Here is a 20,000-nt window from a genome sequence, read left to right on the forward strand (position 1 = left end):
CCCAGCCCTATCTTAAATAGCATAACACTAGATGCTGACACTGTTTTCTTATACTTTCTGGAACGCTAGTACACCATGTAAACGTACACACGGAGGCAGCTTTGTTTGGTTCCGTGTTAAAACAGCAAAGTTGGCATTAATGGCGCTCTTCTTTACGCCATTATTGTGGGATGTGCGTATAAAAGTGGCTAGAGAGAGACAGAGAAAGGGAGAGGTCTGTAATCTTTTAGTCTTGTTGTGTGTCTTAAAATAGAGCTCTCTCTGCCTATAAACAGAACCCTGCTATTACTACCGCTCTGACAAAGCATGTCTAGGAACCAAGCGTGTGTGCTGGAGTGTATGTGTGTGTGCGCGCATGTGTGTACACGTACACACACACACACACACACACACACTGGGGGGTGGGGGTGATGTGTGTGGCCACAGCACACATGGAGCTCATTACAGTGCGGCCCTCTGGGTAATGTGGTTCTGTGAGGGGCACCAAAGAACTACAACCACACATTCTACAACTGTCAAGTTTAATGCGCCTCTGACATTTTCTTCCTTTTATTTTCACTTTGCTCTTTTCCATCTTGTGAATTGATTGGAGTTGGAATAACACTGAAGCCACCGAAATCAATGCAGGCCTCAATAGCTTTCCAACGCTTCAAGATAAAATGTAATCATTTTAATAATATAACCCCCGGAAACAAATGTAATTCTTATAGTCTTTAGCCAACATGGCTCATATTACTCAGGTTTAATTGTTTCAGCCCCTGTTATGTTTACAAAGCTTACAGGAATAGTATATAGGGGCAAAAGGATGAAAGTGAAGGCACTACAAAGCTTACAGCGTGTGTGTTTAGACTCTCACCTGTGTGTGCGGAGCCAGCACTGCTTCCTTCTCTACAACTGGGTTCCAAAGTGCGGGTTCCAGTTCTGGGTTTAGACTGCAGGGTCCTGCCTCTCTTCCTGCAGACTTCTAGAAGTTGCTCCTTCAGATGGAGGAGCAGGGACTGACAGGAGGACTGCAGAGAAGAGACATTGTTAAGAATGACCAACACATTTGTATTAATAAACTCAAACTCCTCCAGGGGTAGTACACTTTTAGAAAATAGACCTGTCCCATAGTCGATAATTGGATTTGATGATAATTTAACCATTTCACATTTTGTTACACTAACATCGTTGCCTGCTGTCATCATGAGTGTGGCACCATTGTGCGCCTGCAGGTACTTGGCATGGTACAGGCGGCCATCGAAGCTGTGCCAGGGCATCATGGCGTGGATGGGCAGCGGGCAGCCACTAGCGCAGTTTGCACCCAGGAGGTGAGCCAGCCCTCGGACATAAAGATGACCCAGTTGCACTGCGCGGCTGGAGAGTCCATGCAGCTGCCGGTCATATAAAACTTGATTATTTATTATCACAGTGGTTTTCAAACAGTGGTAAGGGGTCCACCAGTGGTCCTTGAGGAGGTTCCACGCTGAATGATGGAGAGTTGATAACCAAATGGACCCTTAACTTATGAGAGTGTAACATGAAACAAAATAAATGTTACGCTTAAATTATTGTTAAACATCTTAAGGACCACTTCACCACTTTTACACCTATCTTATAAGTTCATACACTAGGACGGTCCTCACTAATAATCATGATAAAATGGCACCATTTTTTTCTACTCCAAGCTAATAGAAACTGTGGGCTTTCTAGTCCTGAAAAGTTCCAATGCAAAAATGGAAGCAATCGTTCTCACGATAATAAAAATCTCAACATTTTTGTAAAAAATATATACGTTTTAGGTCTAAGAGGCTAAATGGCATCAAATGGCGGTCTGTGCCTCAAATGCCAAATAAAGAATGGACCTTGATAAGAAAAAGGTTGAAAACCACTGTATTATCGGACTGTTGATGCTACATGAATAAATCAATACAATAATTGGTTTATAACTGTTACCACTGTTACTGGCCTCTGTTCACATGTCCCTCACAGATGGACACTGTCTAATAATAAAGCAGCAGACATGGAGTATGTCCATGGGCATAACACCATCTGGCCTCCTTTCTCCAAAGATTGCCTCGGCTCAAGCATGGCAACGATTTTCTTCTATTACTGTATGCTGCCACCAAATACGCGAGGATTTAACTAAAAACTAAAAACTGACTTGTAAACAAACACACTCCATGCGTCCTGCGGGTAGCCTAGCTACCGTCCCATCGCCTGAAGGGTTGCAACGCTCTGATTGGTTCAGAAACTTCAGAGCCAGCGTTTCAAGCTGAAACTTCTAAATAAAATGCCCAAATTATCCATTTCACCCCGTCTTTAACACCTTTGACCACCTTGGTAATAACATCCTGCATCTGAAAATATACCTTTTGATGATGCTACTCCCCAGGTGTGTAATGCTTTTAGCATAACCTTTGACTATACTACCTTAACTGTTGATAGGGATGTTAATAAAGTATTCAATCAATCAATTCATTAATTTACACAGACAAATGCAAAGGTAACCAATGGTGTCAGTGCAAAATTAGCACTCCGGATTGGAACTCTTAGAACGCTCATTTGCATAGACATTACATAGAAACTTGAAACTAATCTAATCTAATCTTTTGCGCCACGCTGGGCTACTAAAGGGTGTACAAATGGAACCAATGACCATTTTACAGTGTACTATGACCAGAGCATGTTGATGAGTTTAAAAGAAAAAAGAAAAGGAAAGAAAAATAGGGAGAAAGAAAGGAAGAAAGAAAGAAAGAAAGACAGGACAATAATAGCTAACTGAAATCTAATGAAAGTAACTGTTAACAGCAGGCAGATGTGCAGTGTGTGTGTGTGTGTGTGTGTGTGTGTGTGCTATGCTCTCACCTGTCGGCTGTCCGACAATGATAACAGACAGGAATAATTACCTGTCCACACACGTGCATGTGCACACACACACACACACACACACACACACACACACACACACACACACACACACACACACACACACACACACACACACACACACACACACACACACACACACACACACACACACACACACACACACACGCTTGCCATCTGCTCTCATCCAAACACAGATTCACACCTACAGCAAACACACATGATACAAAATACTCCGCCAGGTAGGCGCGCACACACACACACACGAATGTAGAGCGCATAAGAGATAGTGATAGTGTGTGCACGTTTCTCAATTCTTATTTCTCTCACTTTGTGTTCAACACTCTCAACTCTCTCTCTCTCTCTCTCTCTCTCACACGCACGCACGTGTGTGTGTGTCGTGGGGCGGAGCATGCATGGTGTAAATAGCTCCATGTGGTTGAGCGGCAGGCAGGACAGACAGGCGACTGTCGCCCCACACACCCCCTCACACACACACACACACACACACACACACAAGTTCAATGAGGAGGAATGTCGCAACGAAACCAACGCATCACAAAAATTACCAACAACCCCCTTCCCCCCAAACACAGAAGTTATTCTCTGTCTTGGGGCGTGCCGTTTGTGTGTGTGTGTGTGTGTGTGTGCGCGCTCACGTGTGTGTGTGTGTGTGTGTGTGTGTGTGTGTGTGTGTGCGCCCCCACGTGTGTGTGTGTGTGTGTGTGTGTGTGTGTGTGTGTGTGTGTGTGTGTGTGTGTGTGTCTGTGTGTGTGTGTGTGCTGCGCACATGTGTTTTTGTTGGATGTTTGTCCTGCTTGTTGTGAGTCCAGGACTTTAAAGACTGGTGGCTGCCATTGTTTCAGCGTGTGTTGTCAGCAACTATAGCTGCCTTGGTTTAGTTCCTTATCTAAAACCTTCAACACACACACCCACAGACACACTTATCAGTGACGGATCAATGGGTGAATGTGAGTGCGTGTGTGCACGTCACTGTGTGTTTCTCTGTGTGTTTGTTGGAGCTGTCTAAACACAGAGAGAGAGCCCCATTAGCTAAACGAATGAAAGTGTGCCTCCTATTCCCCCACGGAGATGAGCTATCCAGTAGTCAGTCACACGGCTAAAACCCCCCCTTCGGGCTCTGAAACACTCCCAAAGACCATGTTCAAATCGACGCCCAGCCCTAATTATTGTGTAGAAAACAGGCAAGCAGCAAAAAATACAAATTACTAGATGTGAGTATGGTAATTAAGCAGTAAAAATAAATGGGGCTCCAACAAGGCAAGCAAACAGCAGGGCCATTTTCCCAGAGGGTGGAAAATCACAGCGAAATCATACCGAGTCCATGTAGCCTTTTTAAGAAATAGGCTGCAGAGACGTTGAACACTGTGAAATGTGTTTATTTACAGGTCCATATTGGTTACATTTGTACACTCTCAGAGTTACGACGACACCACCTCAAAGTTACTTTGATGCATCATAACCCTAAAAGTCTTTATAGAAGCAACTGGTCCAAAGTGACATAATCATTAGATCCTACAAAAGCTACTAACGTTAAAGCTGAAATCCATAACTTTTCTTTACTGAATAAAATATGCATTTAACTGATCTGTGTGGTGTTAATACAATATAAACAACGCAACTGCTGTGGTTGCAGTTGGTCTACCTGCTCTTCTACCGACAACATTCTAAATCCTACACGGGTTGTGCTTATAACCACGCCCCACTTCTGTGGTCAACGCGGAAGTTCCTCTCGCCTGCAACAACTGCAGACTAGAACTCTATGGACAAGTCTAGAACGCGACGGAGGCCCGCCGTCTCAAGCGAACTTGAGCCACGCGAGACACCGTGGAGCGAGTTGCCGTGTCAAACGTTGCGTGGCTCGCTTAGCCAACTCAGGGCCGTTCGAGAACACAGAATAATAAATCATGTTCTGTTTGTTGTACATCCGTGAAAACAACAGATCTACATGCCCACAATGAGTGTCGTGAGCTTGTAGATCTGCCGTTTCTGCAGAACGTACATTGATTTTTGACAGATGTTTGTTCATTTTTGCCCATGCTCATTCATTTTGTTGAATGTTCATAATTATTTTTGCCAAATGGTCAAATGTGACATGCCCAGAATTTGGAAGCTAGGGTTAAAAAAATGTAAATATAAAAATGTACATTATGCTGAACATAGGGCAAATGCTGTCACGCAAAATGGAATGAAATTTTTATGGAATGCTACGGTTAATACCGTCTATTGATGATGTACAAAAATGGTTTTCAACCAGTGGTCCTTGAAGAGGTTCCAGGTGGTCCCCGGTTAAATGATGGAGAGCTGGTAACCAAATGGACCCTTATAGATCTTTAACTCTTGAGAGTGTAAAACGAAAGGGTCCACTTGGTTAAATGTTACACTCTCAAGAGATAAATTGTTGTTAAACATCGGCATTACTTAATTTACAAGTCTACACAATTACAGAATGTCGCAAACGTTAGCCTGTTATCGCTCCTATAGTACAAACATGAATACAGCATGGAACTGTGGACAGAATCTTATCCGACGACAAATATGAAAAGGGATGGAAAACCCCTGTCGTAGACCATTGGTTGAGGCTTGCTTGAGAGACAGCGTGACATGTACAGTATAGACATGTATAGGGATGCATAGCAGGTGTTACTAAAGCACGTTATCTCAACCCAACACAACGGTGGTCCCTGGTTCAGTCAGTTGACAACCCCTGATCTACGCTATATATATAACACCTGTGTGTGTACATGTGTGTCTGGAACTGACCTTGATGCACTCAAGCTCCTGGGGGCTCTGGAGTCTCAGACACACAGCTTGACTTAGATAAGCATCCACGTCCTCCATGGACAGCTGCTGCACCTGAGCCAACGAGAACACACACACACACGCACACACACACACACACACACACACACACACACACACACACACACACACACACACACACACACACACACACACACACACACACACACACACACACACACACACACACACACACACACACACACACACACACACACACACACACACACAAACGTCTGGTCTGTATCTCTTGTATGCTATGTTTTGTCTGCTGCCTGCACTGCAGTTAAACAGAGGAAGAAACAATGCTGCATGTTGGGAACAACAAGGTTGCTTAATTGTATGTACAAAACAAACCCTGGAGCTGTTTGAATAGAGTAGGGTGTTGGGGGGGTTGGGGGGTGTACAGAGTAGCAGAGAACAAATAGTCCGAGTGACAGCAGTAGCTGACTGCTTTCTCCCCAGTCTCTGTTTGTCTTTAATTGTCCATCTGTCTGTCTGACTGTGGGCCTGGCTCCAGATCTAGCCGTTTATTTTTCAGTCTGTCCATCTGTCTGTCTGTCCATCTGACTGAATGTCTTTGTTTAACCCATTAGGATCTGAGGCCGATTCTACAAAATAATGTCTTCCAAACTGTTCTCTGAAAATGTCTATTGTCAGTGGCTGTCAAACTTTTTCATGTCACAGATCCCCAAAATTATGTAATGATGTATTTGGTTGCAGAAACCCAATATGTTTCCAGGGACCCCCAGAAGCAAAGATTTGGAGTTTAAAATGTTCAAAGTGACGCGCTATATGAGTTTGTATATCTGCTACTTTTGAATAGCCAGATGTGCTTTGAGAACCAATCTGTTATATACAGCACGTAGCAAGAACTCTGTCAGTGGGTCGGTCTGTCTTTTGGATGCTCATCCTTGTCTGTTGTCTTGATCTGTTTGTCATAAGTTTCTGGCCAAGAGACTTCTCTTTTATCCTTTTTGGATTCTCTCTAGACCAACTTTGCCACATGTTGACAGTCCTTACTTTGCCTGCATACTTCTAAATCATTTTTGAACACATCTGTCATCACTAGAGGAGATGCACTTTAATGTTTATGAGAAGCAGCGGTATGACAGAAAACATAATTTGTGTAACTATGATTGTACAAGATTTGGTTGTAAAGTTCAATAGATTAATAATGATGCTTCTAATAATGAACATCTGTAATTTCAGTGTAGATTTTGTAAGTACAGATGCATGTCCACTGCATTATACAACTGAATTGTTGCAATTAGATTCGATTATAATTTATATTTCACTTTAGTAATCAACAGGAAATTCAAGCAGTGATCGAGACATTGAGCGCTTACTGGGATGTGCAACAAACGCTTCCAGATACATTTAATACTTTGAAGAAGAATTTCAGTTGAAATGAAGGTATTAAAAGGTGAATATTATATTATATTATTATTATTATATTATAAACTTAAGACCACAGCTAAAAAGAAAAAAGCAATGACCTGAATAAGATCAATGTGATTTAAATGTTCAAACTGTCCTGGCTCTCAGATGCTTATCATGGCCATTGTTGACCACAGGACTGCTGTCAACACACCAGCCATTGAATAGACCAGTGTCTGTGGCTACATTGATGGTAATGGCTGACATCTAGCCACGACAAAGCAACATGGAAAAGACTGTCAACAACTGATGTTTATTTTCAAATCGCATGTGGACAAAAAGCAGATGAATTATTTGTTGTGCATTCATTACCAATGTAAATCTCAAATAGAAAGCTTGTTGCATGATGAAGTGTGACCAATACATTTCTTCCTTTCATTCTGTGTTTACACTAATCCCTAAGTACATAAGGGATACAAAACTTTATTGAAAGGCTCTATACTTAGTCTTAATATAAATAAAGAGGAGTGTGGCGACGTTTTGGTGACATTTTAATCAGATTAGAGTCATTGTTCTCAAAATCATTATCACAGACTGCATAATCATGTCTGAAACTTGTATACCTTATTACCTTGTATGGCTGAAAACTATCCTGCAGCATTGGATTAATTGTTAATAATAATAATACACAAGAGAGAGTCAAACACCATTTTGATCAAATTGGAATTATAACTAGATTATTACCAGTATTATCTAGAGCTGGGACTCGATTAAAAGAAATAATCTAATTAATCAGAGGCTTTGCGATTAATTAATCTAGATTAATCGCATTTTAATCGCATATCAATATTCAACCCGAGAACAGCGAGAAACCTTTTTTTTTTAATGTTTTTTGGTATCCCAGTGAATCAACGAATAGTGACTACAGGATACCACTCATTTTCAACATTTTACTGTCATTAATATAAGTGTTGTGGAAATAATAATAAAAAGTCACCCCATTCTGTGTTGCCTGGAACTGGTGGTCTGAAAAAAAATAGTAACAGTAACAAGTACATCTCAGTGACATCACAAAGCTGTACTTACTTCATATTGTTACTGTTTTTTGTCAGACCTCCAGTTCTAGGCAACACAAAATGGGGTGATTTTTTATTCTTTCCAGTTTTCAGTACTATAGAAAAGCGCCCAGTGAGAAACGTTCCGCGGTGAAAAAAAAGGTGCGATTAATTTATCTGTAGATAATCGCGATTAATTTTTCTGTAGTTAATTAATCTAAATTAATCGCAATTAGTCCCGGCCCTAGTATTATCATGTAACTGAGACACTGATGAACTAGCCTGGAATTCAGACTGATTGGCTACGTTTGGTGGACTTATTTTTCTCACTTCACTATCAGTCTGGCCAGGGTCCTATATTTGACTCGCATTTCCAAACATCACCAATTAAGTAGGCACGGCAGGAAGTGACTTCAGTTTTACATTAGGAAGACCCTGGTTGCAGTGGTCTGGACTCACCTGTTGCAGGCCGGTTCCATTTGGCGATAATGGTTGAAAGTAGTTGCAAGGAGCAACAATTGGTGTAGACTATACATACATATTTTTTGTCCACACATCTATTGTTGTTGATATTGTGGCCATGTTCTCTCATGTTCTCTGCAAAATGTTAGGAGCTTTTATGGAAAAATAGTTTCTGCCACTTACACCTGTAAAGTTGTAATTCAACAATAACTTGAAGTTGAACACAATGATAGGATTAAGGTTAACTTTGTTGTACAAGTAGTGGAAACCTACTACAAATCTTGTAGATCTGCCTTTTGTTTAATATGGGTTTCTCACCCATAGAGACATGCCCAAAATGTGGGACAGCATTATTTTTAAAAGTTGTTTAAAAAAGCAGAGCCATTATTACCTGAAGGACTATGTAAGTGACCAGACAAAGTGTGACCAGGAGATGATCTTCTATGGTTCCATGTAGCTCCAGGAACTCCTGGCAGTCAAAAACAGACAGGAAGGCTTTGAGACGGAGGGCAGAGACTTCAGGGCCACTGCTGAACCACAACAACTCCAGACTGGGCTGCTCTCCTTTTGGGAACACAAACACAGTAAAGTGTTCATTTGTAACTCCCCAAAATGTACAAAATGTATGTAACCAAATGTACATGATATACACAGTACAATCCTCAAAGTACAAATGTAATCAAATGCATGTACATGCACAGTTAATTTATGCTTTTGTTGCTCGGAGAGTGTAAAAGCTAAATAAAATATCACAACTGAAAGATTGTGTCCCAATGTGCCATTTGTGAAACAGTGTGACAGGAGCCTCCCACCATACTAGTTTCCTAAACAATTAACACAATATGTAAAATTATTATGTTTTAGTAATATTCCTGCTGTGAAGAAATTACAGATTGAGGCTTTAACCTTTGCTTTTATGAAATATCATTAGGATTTTATGGAAGATGCTTCTAAACATATTGCTAGTTTGACCACATCAAATGCTCTGAGGTTAATATAATAACCAAAAACAGAAGATCTAGAAGCGAAGAGCTTGTAGATCGGCCATTTTCACTGCACAACATGCTCCCATAGATAGAATACATGGAATCCAAATGACTGAAATCAGTCGTGGCAACTGAGAACTTGAAACCATGCGTACAAATGTAACCAAATGAACCCGTGCGCATCCATTTGGTCACATTTGTACACTCTCGGAGTGAATGGAAAAATACAGCAATCTCACTGATCTCTTCGACTGCAAACTGAGTAGTGGTTTTGCTGTCTCAGGCAATTTTTTCATAATCACTGTGGTCTAAAAGCAGGATAGACGGGGGGACGTTTGGGGACAGGGCTGGGTTGCCTCAGAATAATTGCTTAAATCACATAAGGCAATATCTTATCAATTGACTGTGTAATTAACTTTAATGGCCTGCTGCTATGTTGCACATCAATGTTGCACAGTAAACTATAACCACCGATGTACGATGGTGACATGCGAAAACAGCTGATCTGGGAGCTCACTAGATTGCGATGCAAGTTGAGCTGTTTTCCTCCTCAGTCTCTTCATTTGCACGAGAGAACACTTCTGGTAACGCCGAATCTTTCAGACGAAAGACGCTAAAGTGCCAAGCAGATTAGGGAGATTTGAAAACGGCCACCTTCCCTTTCCCCAAAAAAACATGAAGCGAAATATTCCATTACTACATCGTGCTAGTAAGACGATCGTGCTCGTGCTAGTAAGACGCTAGGAAGAAGCGTTAATATAATATTGTAACCGAGATGCATCATGAAGTCAGAAATTAGAACAGAACGTAAACAAGGAAGTAACAGGTTGGGAGGGGCTGAGCAAGGCTGCCTAGCAACGGATGTTTGAGGCCGATTCTACAAAAATGGATTTTAGCACTCCTACGTGCCCACACGTAGGGCCGGCGGTGGCTCAGTGGTAGAGTGGCTGCAAGGTTGCCAGTTCAAACCCAGGCTCCCCCAGAGTTAGTGTCTAAGTGTCCTTGAGCAAGACACTGAACTCCTAATTGCTCCTGATGTGCTGGTTGGTGCCTCGCATGGTTTCCGCCGCCATCAGTGTGTGAATGGGTGAATGTAATGCACAATCTATGTAGGTATATATAAATGTAGGTTTATCGAATATTGTGGACCAGACCCATTGCAAGATGCTGTACTCTGTTGTCAAACCTGACCAGTTTGTTTTGGGAAGTCTGGATCCTTGTTTTAAGGGCCCTTGAGGTGTTGTGGTACCAAGAGGTGCATGCATAGTCGAAGAAACCTTGTATGAGGGCTCCTGTTGGGGTCTTCAAGGTGTTTTTGTTGACCAGTGAGGAGGTCTTGTACAGGAATCATTGTTAATTATTATGCAATCCCAAAAGGTTGGCCACAAAACAATAAAAGGGAAGCGGATGATGCTGTACCTGAGGGAGGTGTGACAGGGCAGACCAAGTCTGCTTCCTTCAGAGGATTTCCAGGTGAGGCAAACCATTCCCTTACAACTGGTACATCCGTATTACGGTCTGGAAATACAAGAAGACAAACCATTCCCATAAAACTGGTACTACCGGCTGGAAACACAAGAAGACCTTCCATTTGATGTGTGCTCAAAAACGACTGCCCTGGGACAACAATAATGGAAGATGACTCAAATGCAAATTCCAGTGGCAGTATCTTTATCTGTCCCTTCCAGATGCGGTTGTGTTTGTTCAGTGTACACATCAGAAGATCATACGAGCATCATTTGAAGGGCTTAACCACTTTATTTATTTTTATTTATTTTTGCAACCCAGTTTTTTCACCCAATGCCAATTATCTAATGTAATCCTGGGCGCTACACTTCCTCTGCCAACCTGGGGGGGCAGTGGACTGACCTCATGCCGCCTTCTATGCATGAGGAGTCCAAGCTGCTTCTTTTCACCTTGACAGGGGGGAATTTCCCTGGCCGGACGTACTGTAGTGCGTGGAAGGAACACGTTATAACGACCAGTTCCTTTCCCCTCCATCAGGCGCCCGGCTGGCCAGGGGGAGGTAGTTTTAGAGACCAGGATTACTGCATGTTTTTGTGAGGGTACCTTACCTACCCTAGGGGACACGGGGAGAACATGCAAACTCCACACAGAAGGGCCCTTTCGCCAACCCCACCTCGGGTATGGGCACTGATGACGCGGAGGAGGGAGCACGCCTCCCGCGGGAATCAAACCCAGGACCTTCTAGCCGTGAGGCCACCGTTCTCCATGGCTTAACCACTTAAGCCCTATTTTATACTTCCTTGTATTTTGGTGTCACATGAACAGTGTCGCGACTCGCGAGCTCACCACACATTACATTGCATTGTGTATTTGTGTTGTCTGCAGTGTGTGTGTGCGGGCGTGCGTGTCACTACCATGGTGCCTGTGCATCAGCAGACTGTCTGCAGTGTATGTGTGTGTGTGTGTGTGTGTGTGTGTGTGTGTGTGTGTGTGTGTGTGTGTGTGTGTGTGTGTGTGTGTGTGTGTGAGTGTCACTACCATGCGTGCGCAGCAGTAGACTGTAGATGTGTTGTCTGCAGGTCTTGTAGACGAGGGCCTGAGGCGACAGCTCCTCATCCTCCTCATCCTCCACAGTGTTGCTACACTCCACCACTCCCTCACACAGAACGTTGTACACCATGAAACCCTGAGCCGACACATGCTGCTCTCTGCACGCCTGAGGAACAAACATGTCAGGATTATTAGAGCCAAAGGTTTATCAACATCTTCATGCAGGTCGATTAGAATTGTTTTGCCTCAATTCGTTGGGCTTCTTGATTATTTGATTAATTAATAGGGGAAATAATCGATAGGATAATCGCTAATACCTTTATTATTTCAGGACTGACGTATTTCTCCATCACACAGCCAGAGTCCAGGGAAGAGTTTAGGAGATGATCCTGTTCAGGCAGGAAGTATGAGTGCAGTCCGATCTCCAGGTTCTTTCTGTCTGGAGCCGACAGAAAAAGAGACCGGGGGATAAGCCCAGTCTCTGCTTCTTCTCTGCCCCACACAGAGCTCACCAGCTGGGCTACCGCCAGAACCTTCTCCCCCTGGGAAGGTGGATGGATTCTCCTGGAAGTGAGAAAACTACCGTAATGACTAATGTACACAGTGGCGGTGTCGCTCTGAAAATAGAAGCTCACATATTGTGTGCTTGCAGATCAGCTATATTCCACAAGTGACACAGCCATACAGTACGTATAAGTATATATTTTGATTTTGACTGCAGGCGTACTGGATTGTATAACTGGAGGGGGTAAACGTTCAGCCTAGTACTAAAAAGAATCTGGATTTATTTTATTCCTTCTTTTTTTTAAACATATGTTTATTGATTTTTCTTTACAACATAGTATTTTCTAAGCAATTATTCACATATATTTTTACCCCCACAACGACATGGCAGCACAAATACTAAACAAAATCTTCAAAGAAACATCAGGAAATGTCCATACATACAAGGCAAATGAACAAAAAAGAAAAACACATTACATACAGTTAAACAAACAAATGCTGTCCCATCACAGTATGTAATCCAGGTTTAGAAAATCAGTAACAGATGCTCTGAGTGAGAGACCCTTCTAAAAAGATGTTGAGAGCAGTTATATGAATTATGTATAAAGTATAGCACTCAAGTAAAATGTGTTGCTTAAAGTGTTTGTGTTCTTCATGCCTTAGTAATGAGCTTGGGCGACACACTTACTGGTTGTTTTAAAGGAGCATAGTGAGTTACAATATGAAGGGAAATTAATTCATCATTTAAATGGAATAAATAAAATAATTAAAACAACAGAGACCTGTATGTTACCAAAGCGTCGTTCCTGATGTGTTGCATCTGCACTTCTGCCACCACGTCGTTGCCTAGGAGACAGGCCAACAGTGGAAGCTGGACAACGGTCAGTCCAATAGCTTGGCAGAGGATGTCTCTGTCATAGAGGATGGTGGTGAGGTCACTTAGCCGCAGTTTGGCCGCCGACAGGTAGGGAGCACTTTAAAAGATTTTTTTTAAAGCATTCATCTTTTTGCATTCAATCAAGGTCTGGATTCTGATTATTTAAAACATAGTGAAAATAGCAATTCTAAAACAGGTAGTCCCAATACTTGATTCTGATTGGCTGGTTGCAATCACTTTATATCATTCGCAGCTGATTTCACATCTCTGTAGCTGTACTGGGGAAGGGGAGCGCTTGATTGCTTTACAAACACATGCCGTGCGGATGTGTAAGCACCGCCCGGCTCATACGACTGTGAATGTGTGGCTCCAGGCAGCCCCATAAAGACATCAAGCGCTATTCTCCTGTCACATAGGCTACTTGCGAGCAAAACAAGGAAGTGATGTGGCTCGCTCTGGTGGCGCAAAGCGTAGCTACTTTTGTGAATTTAATAGTTTTATTAGGTTAATATTGCTATATGTTTGTAACCGGGTATTTTACAATGGCTGGAGGGTAGAAGACCCTCCGCTCCGCGTCGGGTCTGCCTACGCCCCCAGCCATTCTAAAATACCCGGTAACCTGAGACCTCTCGTGGCTTATTGCTTAAATCTACAAGCACACGCATCGCGTTCAGAGTTTGTAGATTGGCTATTTCACAATTTTTGTTTGCCACCATTGTACATTATTATGTACAATGTGTTATGTGGTTAATCAGACTAAACGATTACAATTATTTTGTGCCGATTCGTTGAAGAAATTAAAACAAATATATATATATAAAAGATAACCTACATTAATTTGGTTATTGGTTCTAAATATCGGTTTCGATATATTTTTGCCAGGTTAATTGCCAGTGATATAGGAACTAGTAGCACTTACGGTAGTAAAAGGAAACACAACAATAATAAGATCATTATCGTTACAAACCTGTCATAAATGATGAAGTCTGTGTCTTGTCCGAGAATGCCCATGCTCCCATGGCGCCGTGCATAGCTGGCAATCTCATAGTCTGCATTTTGTACTGAGCAGAACACCTCCTGACCCAATGACCTGCAATCATAAACAACATCTACTACAGTAACACAAACAACCCCTGAGCAGTGTGTGTAAGTGTTAAATATTAATAATATCAACAGGGCAACAGAAGGTTTGCCTCCACCCCAAGTCTTAGATAGTATGTGTCCCCGAGAAAGACTCTTTAAAATAATAGCATCCACTGCTCCTCCTAATAGTTAGGATCTGTAAATGGCAATGCTAAGGACAAATTTCATGTATGGGCAAATGTGCTGTGACAAAGAAATTAAAAAAAAACCCCACAAGAGTGTGCATCATCATATATTGATTATATCTCTTTCACACACAGTTATTAACCTGAGAGCAAAACGTGTGAAAGTGGCCAGGCCAGACGGTATACAGGAATGTCCTTTAACAGGCTGCTCTCCGTGGACCTTGATATGATGAAACAATTTAGAGATTTCCCTATATGCGTTCCGCCTCCTCTTCGCCTGAGAAAAGGACAGAAGAGAGCATAGGGATACAGAGAAAGAAAGCACCATAGATGAATGACCACAATACCAACAGTCAGACACCCTCCCCAAATTCTAACCTAACGCTAACCTCACAGGAAGCCACAGGTGATTTTTAACCCTCAGCACGGATTTGTTTTAACCTGCCACACACGTCGGGAGCCACAGGTAATTGATAACCTGCAACACGGGTGATGTTTAACCCACAGCACGGGTTTGTCTGACTAATTACTGTAGAACTGTAACTGTTGGTATGTACTATGTATGTTTGTCTAACGTATGTTGTTCTCTTAGATAGCACTCAACAGCAAAGACATCCTGTGTGATTCCTAGCACTTGAAAGATGTTGAACCTCAAAGAAAAAGGTCAGAAAAGAAGATGAATTTAACTTGAAGATGAACATGTCCTACCCACTCCTGTCTCTTCTCCTCCTCCACCACCCCGTCAAAGAAGAAAACCAATCTGATGCCTGCAGAGGTGAAGGCCTCAATCCATCTCTCCAGGTGGGCCATGTACTCCTTCCACTGCCCCCCACACACCCAGTCCCTACAGGTGTACCAGTAACTGATGCAGCCCATACCATCCACCACCAACGTAGGACCTAGGAACAGAAGGTAAATGGAGCAGAAAGCAAGGTTGCATGCTTAGCAGATAAGGGCATATCATGTCTCATCTCCTGTATTATCATGCTTGAAGGCAAACAATCCGGGTCTAATGCTAGTCATGACACAAAGAAACACGACTGGGATGAATCCGATATGGGGTAGGTGTGTGCACACACACACACACACACACACACACACACACACACACACACACACACACACACACACACACACACAGTAAAACTGTCAGCTCTTCATTTTGACATGCTAGACTTTCTTATTAGATAGATAGATAGATAGATAGATAGATAGATAGATAGATAGATAGATAGATAGATAGATAGATAGATAGATAGATAGATAGATAGATAGATATTGACATTAGATAGATATTGACATTAGACCAAAGTAAACTCAACTGGAAATACTGGCTGTAGTTGAGGCGCCATGCTGGTCTCTGGCTACATGTTGCCTTGCCATCTCTTTCAGATCCACAGGAACACAGACCTTCGGACAACACTGTTCCATGAATGACTGCAGACCTTTCACACCCATTTCTAGAGAGAGAGAGAGCATTTCATTAAGGTGTGGAAATTATTTCATCATCTCCAATGCTTCAAACAGTTCTATTTGTACAATCGTTCAAGAATCAATAGAATATGTAGTGATATATCATAATGAGTTATGAGGCAATGAAATGACTGAACGAACATATAGGTTGCTGTAATTGTAAGTAATACGTACAGGGCTATTGCTAAGTAGTAAGTAACTATCCCTGGTCCAGTGCGTCAGCGAGCACTGGACTTGGGCTAGTAAGTAACCAAAGGAATATTATATTCTAAGGTTGGCTAATTCATGTCACGATCATAATACACATCACAGTGCTAATAAGGCTGTCCCAGGCTGTCATTCATATTCAATTAATCTGAGCTCAAGCTAAAGCGTGCCTGACTCGCTCAATCAGAAGCAAACGCCATGGCTTTACTCTCCAAACAATAGTAATATGACGGATATTTCACCATTTAGGTTTGACTTACTGATAGATCGTGGAGAGGAACTGAGGAAGCCCGGGAAGCCCCCAGTATGCGAGCAGCGCAGCGGCTGTTGTCGTATGCAAATTACTTCCTATTTACTACACGTTGCGTCATCACGTTGCAAAACAAAGAGCACGTGCTCGGCGCATGGAGAAAGCAAGCAGCGAGCAGTCTGTCTGCTTCATTTCTGCAGTGGTCTCACATTTTACACATTTTAAGGTCGACGCATTGAGAGCTTGTCTTATTTGTATATCGGCTATTTTCAAATTGCAGAAATGTATATAGGGCTGAAGTGGTTAATGTCTTAAGGTGAGACACTACAGGTGAAATCATGATTTTTCATTTTTTTTTTTTTTTGCTATTTTGCTTCCTAAACATGTTTTCTTTCAAACTAAAGCAAAATACACATTAGAAATACAGATTTAGATGTTTATTTTGATAGTTTATTTTAGCCAATGACAGCTCGTTTTTCTGGGTGAAAATCCACCATCTCTATTTTCATGATTGGTTGTTGGTACAAAGGAAGTGACCATATTTGGATCAGACCACAGTCAGCTCGAGGGCCAGACCTTTCCAATGATATATGCCATTATATGTTGTTGCCAAGGTTTGGATGAGATATTTGTCTCCAAATAGTGGCTTCAAATAAAACGTTTTGGAATTTTATAATACAAATCTTTAAAGGCCGTTTTCTCAAAATAAGTTTTCCTCATACCTGGGACAAAGAATCTCCACTTCAGTTGAACTCACATACACCAAACGTTCCAGTCTCATTCATAACTATATTCCGCAGACATTTACACATGGATTTGTTGATATATCATTCACAGCCTGATTTACATCACATTTTATACCTAAAAACATGCCGAAAATGGGTTTTTTATGCCTGTTGACACTATTTTCTGATTTGTGGAGTGATAATTAGAGATATCAAAAATCCCATGTGTAATTTTCTTTGTCTCTAATGTGTCAACAAAATGAAATAATAATTTTGAACCTGGCTTTATCCGATCTTCAGATTTATCGTCCCGAAATGTATGCAAATTAGCTCATATAATGCCTAATTTGCATATTTAAACATATAATTTCAGAAAACTTGTAATACAAAAAATCTTATTTTTTATATAAGTAATCAACTGGAGAAGTTTCATTGCGATAGCTATTATTTAACTTTTTTTCCCTATTCACCTGGGGTGTCTCGCCTTAATTTGTAATAATGTATGTTTCGTAATAATAATCCAAATCTAAAAAGTAAGATTTTAAAAGAAATGCAGTGGAGTAAAAGTACAATAATTTACAGTACGTTTGTTTACCCCAGTCACTGATACTAAAATCTGATTATTATTTTTTCTATGAATCTGTGACTTGACACCCATACTGTTATAAAACGAAAATGAAAAGATTTTGAAAAGAAAAGAAAAGTACAATATTTGCATGTACAACATTGCCATGTAGAGTGGAGTAGAAGTAAAAGTACTGGACCAAAATACTAAAGAAAGTACGAAATTGCACTTAGTTACTTAATTTACACTACTGACCACCCCCCCACCCCACCCCCCCCCCCCCCCAATACAATTTGACTGCTACAATAACCTTAATAATAGAGAAAATACATCATAAATAAATACATCCCTAGATTAGGGATGTGCCGATGAGACATTTTGGGCGATATTTTGACCTCCTAAAATAATTTGGCGAACCCCCTCCCCAAGGGGTCGCGACGTTTGGATCGATTTTGTGCAATGTCAGAGTTATAGTTAGATGATCATGTGTCATGCCAGGTTCCATTTGGTTCTTCTTCTTCTTCTCTGAGAATTTCCCCTTGGGCATCAATAAATTAGGTTTATTATACCAACTGTGGAGTGGAGTCTACAAATATAGCCTTAATGGTAATTAACTTATTTTGTAATACCCTGTTTGGAATGCTTGTTGGCATCAAGACTTTCACTCCAGCCCAAACAGCCAACACAGCTAATGTCTGTATTAAAGTACTGTACAGTACACTACAATATATCGAGACAAATTATATATTGGTCTCAACTTGCAGAACTTCCTTTTTGATGATGAATTGAATCTGGATGACCTCACACATGATCAAAGTATACTCTCCTCTGATACAAAAACCAGGAATATCATTATGACTGGCCGCACATTACAATCTTCAGTGTTCTATGTCATTGTATCCTCTCCAGACAAGTATATTCAGCAATAGGCTAATTATCCAAGAATGGGCTCTTCCTGGAGTTGTAAGTTATTAGGCCTACTACCGCCTACCTTCAACACAAAGCATCCAGCCTATTGTATGTGGACACCAAGCATACAGAACAGGACATATGCTGGCTGTCAGTCCAGCTGTCAGCATCTGTCCTGCCCCAGCCACATGTTACAATGGCCTCTCCACACAGCTCCACCCCTCCCAGTGATCCATTCAGGGACGAAGAGCGCCTGTGTGTCGTAAATCAGAAACACCCCCCCCCCCCCCCCACCCCCCACCCTATACCGTTGTGACCGGTGGGCTTATCTTCCTGCTTGATGGTTTTTCAATGCCTTTACGTTTTGTTCTGGAGTCTGGACCTATATGCAGCATAGCCCATTACAACATAAAGTTTTCTTAAAATATGCTACTGGCCATAGCATGAATCCATAGCTGACCCATTAAGTTGGAAATATATTCAATTAAAAAACTTCACTAAACGGGTGGCTCTTTCGCAATAAATATTTAATAATTCAACTTAGTCTAAAGAGTAACTGTACCATGAGACTTTTCAATTCATCAGCAGAGGATAATAAATTTGTTATACCCTTTGGACTCTCACTGGATTCTGAATTTTGTAAAGGCAATAGGGTCAGTCCAGCCTAAAAAATGTTACAGGCTCTAACCAGTAACCAGTAACCCATTATGCTTTATTTGTACACAAAAACAACTGAAAATAGATGATCTGCTATTTTCTATGAGCAATATCGTTGTGTAACAGAGTATAAAATAGTCGTTGTGTCCATGATGTGTACACAAAGGCCTGGGGCTTGTAGGACCATACTTCCCGTGATGCAGCAGCGTTTTCACTGGTTGCCTATTCATGGTAGATCCTTTCATGTACCTCCGAAACGTCCAAGACGCACTTCTCCTCCTCTCATCCCCGCTCTATGCCCCCCGCCCCTTCTCTTTCCTTTTTTCCTCTCCTTTCTCTCCCCTTCAGGTCTCCTCTTTCTGTTCTTCAGCCCCCCCCCCCCCCCCTGTCTTTTTTGCTTTCTCCCCTGTCCTCCCCCCTCCTTCTCTCCTTTCTCTCCTGACCAAAGCTTGACTCAGGAGAAACAGAGGCAGA

At 41.7% G+C, this 20,000-nt stretch overlaps 1 protein-coding gene across 3 annotated transcripts in view; it reads right to left on the reverse strand.

The window, feature by feature from the left end:
• fam120b (family with sequence similarity 120 member B) overlaps positions 1-16,762 on the reverse strand; it is a 51,418-nt gene extending 34,656 nt beyond the window's left edge. For 2 of the 3 annotated variants that reach the window (XM_083757822.1, XM_083757821.1), the window contains exons 1-13: positions 16,681-16,762; positions 16,063-16,200; positions 15,449-15,639; positions 14,884-15,017; positions 14,440-14,562; positions 13,378-13,569; positions 12,409-12,655; positions 12,080-12,257; positions 10,994-11,092; positions 8,980-9,152; positions 5,653-5,745; positions 1,167-1,373; positions 857-1,010 (exon numbers count right to left, since the gene is read on the reverse strand). In XM_083757822.1, the coding sequence (XP_083613948.1) occupies positions 857-1,010; positions 1,167-1,373; positions 5,653-5,745; positions 8,980-9,152; positions 10,994-11,092; positions 12,080-12,257; positions 12,409-12,655; positions 13,378-13,569; positions 14,440-14,562; positions 14,884-15,017; positions 15,449-15,639; positions 16,063-16,198 (1,927 nt within the window). In that variant the 5' untranslated portion in view covers positions 16,199-16,200; positions 16,681-16,762. The remainder of the gene's footprint in view (positions 1-856; positions 1,011-1,166; positions 1,374-5,652; positions 5,746-8,979; positions 9,153-10,993; positions 11,093-12,079; positions 12,258-12,408; positions 12,656-13,377; positions 13,570-14,439; positions 14,563-14,883; positions 15,018-15,448; positions 15,640-16,062; positions 16,201-16,680) is intronic. The other variant, XM_083757823.1, reaches the window with a different exon arrangement.
• Between the last annotated feature and the right edge of the window lie 3,238 nt (positions 16,763-20,000).

Source organism: Protomyctophum parallelum (assembly GCF_964188405.1).
Source record: "Protomyctophum parallelum genome assembly, chromosome: 2".
NCBI classification, from domain to species: domain Eukaryota; kingdom Metazoa; phylum Chordata; class Actinopteri; order Myctophiformes; family Myctophidae; genus Protomyctophum; species Protomyctophum parallelum.